The sequence below is a fragment of the Sinocyclocheilus anshuiensis genome, unplaced genomic scaffold (genome assembly GCF_001515605.1).
Source record: "Sinocyclocheilus anshuiensis isolate Anshui unplaced genomic scaffold, SAMN03320099.WGS_v1.1 scaffold107, whole genome shotgun sequence".
Taxonomy (NCBI): Eukaryota; Metazoa; Chordata; class Actinopteri; order Cypriniformes; family Cyprinidae; genus Sinocyclocheilus; species Sinocyclocheilus anshuiensis.
In genome coordinates this window covers 871,891-875,393 of record NW_015549584.1, presented here as the reverse complement: position 1 = coordinate 875,393, position 3,503 = coordinate 871,891, and the positions used below count along the sequence as shown (strand labels likewise).

The 3,503-nt window shown below is 39.6% G+C and overlaps 1 protein-coding gene across 1 annotated transcript in view; it reads left to right on the top strand.

Moving 5' to 3' along the window:
• Positions 1-3,503, top strand: part of LOC107657846 (FAS-associated factor 1-like) — a 70,948-nt gene that overhangs the window by 25,025 nt on the left and 42,420 nt on the right. Inside the window, exon 7 of the mRNA XM_016446118.1 lies at positions 760-865. Coding sequence (XP_016301604.1) covers positions 760-865 — 106 coding nt within the window. The remainder of the gene's footprint in view (positions 1-759; positions 866-3,503) is intronic.

Genomic DNA, 3,503 nt, shown 5'->3' with positions numbered 1-3,503 from the left:
CTTTACAACTTGTATTCATGACTCTGTGTTTCTCCACTCTCCACAGCATCGCATATGCATCCTCCTCTCCTAGGCCACCGTTTCAATCTTCATCGCTAGCTACAACAAACATTACATTTACATATTAATTTCGCAGTTTTAGTCAATGTAAATAAGCTGCCATTACAGTAAATTTGGTCCTCTGTTAACATAAGCTTGTCCAAAGCTCCTCAGATTAAGGCGCTGGTTGCATAATTAATGTGTGCGTTACATATTAATTCCCAGACTCTCCTCTTCCTGACTGCTTTCATTCGAACCCTGATTAGCCGGCAGGCTCGCCTCTAAGCTGTTGATTCATATTCACACACACAGACGGAGCATTTGCTCAAAGCGCTACTTAACCCCCATCGTTTGTCATCAGATGAGGCCTTCTCTCCTACAGCTCAGCACCACGGCTCCCATGAATCTCAAACCCACTCTGAGGTCAGTGTGACGGCGGAGCGGACGAGCGGCACAAGCCCTCTTGTCCTTTTATGTGACGTTTACACCTCTTAGCCCCAATTGATACCTCCAGATGGCCTTGGTGCTGGTGTGCGCCCATGCTGTGGCCCTTGGCTCTGCCCTGGCCTCCCGCTACCCAAGCAGAGCAGTGGGGTGGCACAGGCTTGTCGAAGCCCAGAGACCCTGGGGAGACATAGACGAGCCCTGACTCGTCCACCGCTGAACTCTAATGCTCCTCTCTGTCTTTTTCCCCCTTCTGCCCTTCCCGCTGTTTAGCAGTGCCCAGCAAGGGTTGTCAAGTCAGAACTACCTGCTCGTCATTAGCCACCGTGAAGCACAGAGAGATTACAGCCTCCACTTCCCTGCCAGCAAAACCATACAGGAGGTGAGACAACCGCACACCAGTCTGTCACCTACACTCTTAAAAATAAAGGTGCTTCAAAAGGTTCTTCAAGCGATGCCATAGAAGAACCATTTTTGGTTCCACAAAGAACCATTCAGTCAAAGGTTCTTTAAAGAACCATCTGTTTCTTACCTTTTTGTAATCTGAAGAACCTTCTTTCACTACAAAGAACCTTTTGTGAAACAGAAAGGTTCTTCAGATGTTAAAGGTTCTTTATGGAACCATTTAGACAAAAAGGTTCTTCTATGGCATCGCGAAGCACCTTTATTTTTAAGAGTGTAGCCCCTCTGTCTGTCTGTCTACAGCTGCTGTCTGTCTGTCTCTCTGTCTCTCCACTGTGTTTCTGCCCGTGTTCTCTCAAGCTGCTCAGATTTTTTTGGTGGGGCGTCAGTTTAATTATTACATGCTAAAATAATAGTCCTCATTGTGCTGGAAATGATTAAGGATGATGATTAAGGCCTGTGTTGAGCCAAAGCTAATTATCTCCCAGTCAAAGTTCTTCCTTTCCAGAATGCCCATGGAACTGCTAACTTCAGGACTGCCTCAAAATGTCACAGCTGTGTGTTTTGGGTGAAACTGTGTAAATTTTGTCATGTTACCAATACATTTAGAATGGGCCCATCATATACAGTTTCCTGTGATTAAGAGATTCACATTGTTTTGCATTTCGAGGCCAATTTTTTGCATGGTAATTTATTCAAAACAAATTTTATTTAGATCTACAAATATATATTGTACATATAGTACAACATTCAGATATTAAACTTAAATTTTATTTAGCATGCAGCACAATAAGACTTTGGAACATGAGTAGTATATTTAGTACAGTATTTTGTATTTTTATTTTTAAATGTAAATCGTTGACATATTTTCCCTTTATTATACCACTTGATACAGATTTTTATTTGGGATATTGTATGTTTTCTTCTAATTTCCAATGATAGCAGACATTCTGAAATATAACCATTTTTAAGTCTTTTTTTCCCTCTTATTTCTCGTTGACTATTGTACAACTTGAGTAAAAATTATGACAGCTAAATTTCCCACTCTCCCATGTTCTGTGGAATGGAAATCTCTGAAATCTTGAGGGAGTAGGGGTTTGCTTATTTCCTCTTTCTGATAACATTATATTTTGTAGCAGGTAAGTTTAATATTCTCGAAGACTGTTGTCTGCTGTGCGTCTTTCTGCTCATCACATTGTCTCAGTATTGAGCAGCATAAACCCCCCTGTGGCTCATCAGCTCCTTTCCCTCTCCCATCAGACCTGTGCGATGCCATTCTTTTCATCACTTTCCTTTTAACTTCACTGTGTTGTATTTAAGGTTGGTTTGTGTGGGACACAAAACCCAAACGCTCCATTCTGTACACACACCGACCCCTCCCTGAGTCCCTCACATTCTCCTCAGCCTGCCCCAGTAACCTACACACAGCTTTCTGGAAATGGCTCCATTAATTATTCACAGCAGGTAGCACGCACCACGTCAAGTGTAACAAGCTCCCTGTGGACTGACAGCGCCACTTGAATCCCTCCTTCAGTGCTGGGGGAGTCATGTTGGGCCAGTGCAGTGCCGTTTTGAAGAAACAGACGTCTGTGATGTTCTTTTTTTTTTTTTTTTAACTTGAGTTAACTTGTGCAGATTCTTACTTTAAATCTGCACTCCAAAAACTCTTATTCTTAACATGGTTTTGTCTTATTTTCCATTTAAAATGTAGGAAAATCCTTGAAACAAAATCAGTTTAAGAAGCAACAATGGTTATACATTATTTTAAGGTGTCCTTGTTACAGTGTAATTGTACATTTAAGTACTGGGTAATATTAATTAACTACATGTACTTACTATATGGTTATGGTTAGAATTAGGGTTTGGCTTAGGGTTACTTGTAATTATGCATCATTTATTGTTATTGTAATAGTAAGTACATGTAACAAAGACACCTTAAAATAAAGTGTTACCGCAACAATATATAAGATATTAAGACTTGTTTTCTGGGAAATTATCTTTATTTTTGATTTAAGTTTTCTAAAAATCCTTGAAACAAGTTCAGTTTACTTGAGTGCCAACACTGCATAAGATATTAAGACTTGTTTTTACTACGGAATAGTGTTCATTATTAACAAAAAAAAAATCTTAAGATATTAAGATTTAGATAATATATTTAAGTTTTTTTTTTTCTCTTTTGGAAGTCTGATAAGCTCGGTGCACCAAAGGCTCCATTTTGAAATTCCATTTATTTGTAAATATCAATTGTGAGAAGCACAAGGAATTTTGTAAGAAACTGTTGGGTCAGAACGTTCTTCCTTAAAGGAAAAGTACCATTAAAATTAAAACGATGTCCTTATTTACTCATCCTCTTGTTTCATTTTTGAGTAAGCGCTTCCTTTAGTAGTTCATACGTTTCATACTCTATATACTTTTAAGTCAGAATTAGTTCTTTTGTTTTTAACTAAAGAACTGATTTTCCCCACCTCAGCTTTGTCCACGCAATCCCAGAATCCCTTTCCCGGCGAAACTGCCGCCTTGATGGCGCTGGTCACCATTACAGTAATCAGACTACTTGACAGGTTTGTAATGGTGCTAATTGAAGAGATTAAAGTGAGATGGGTGAGCGCTCTCTTTCC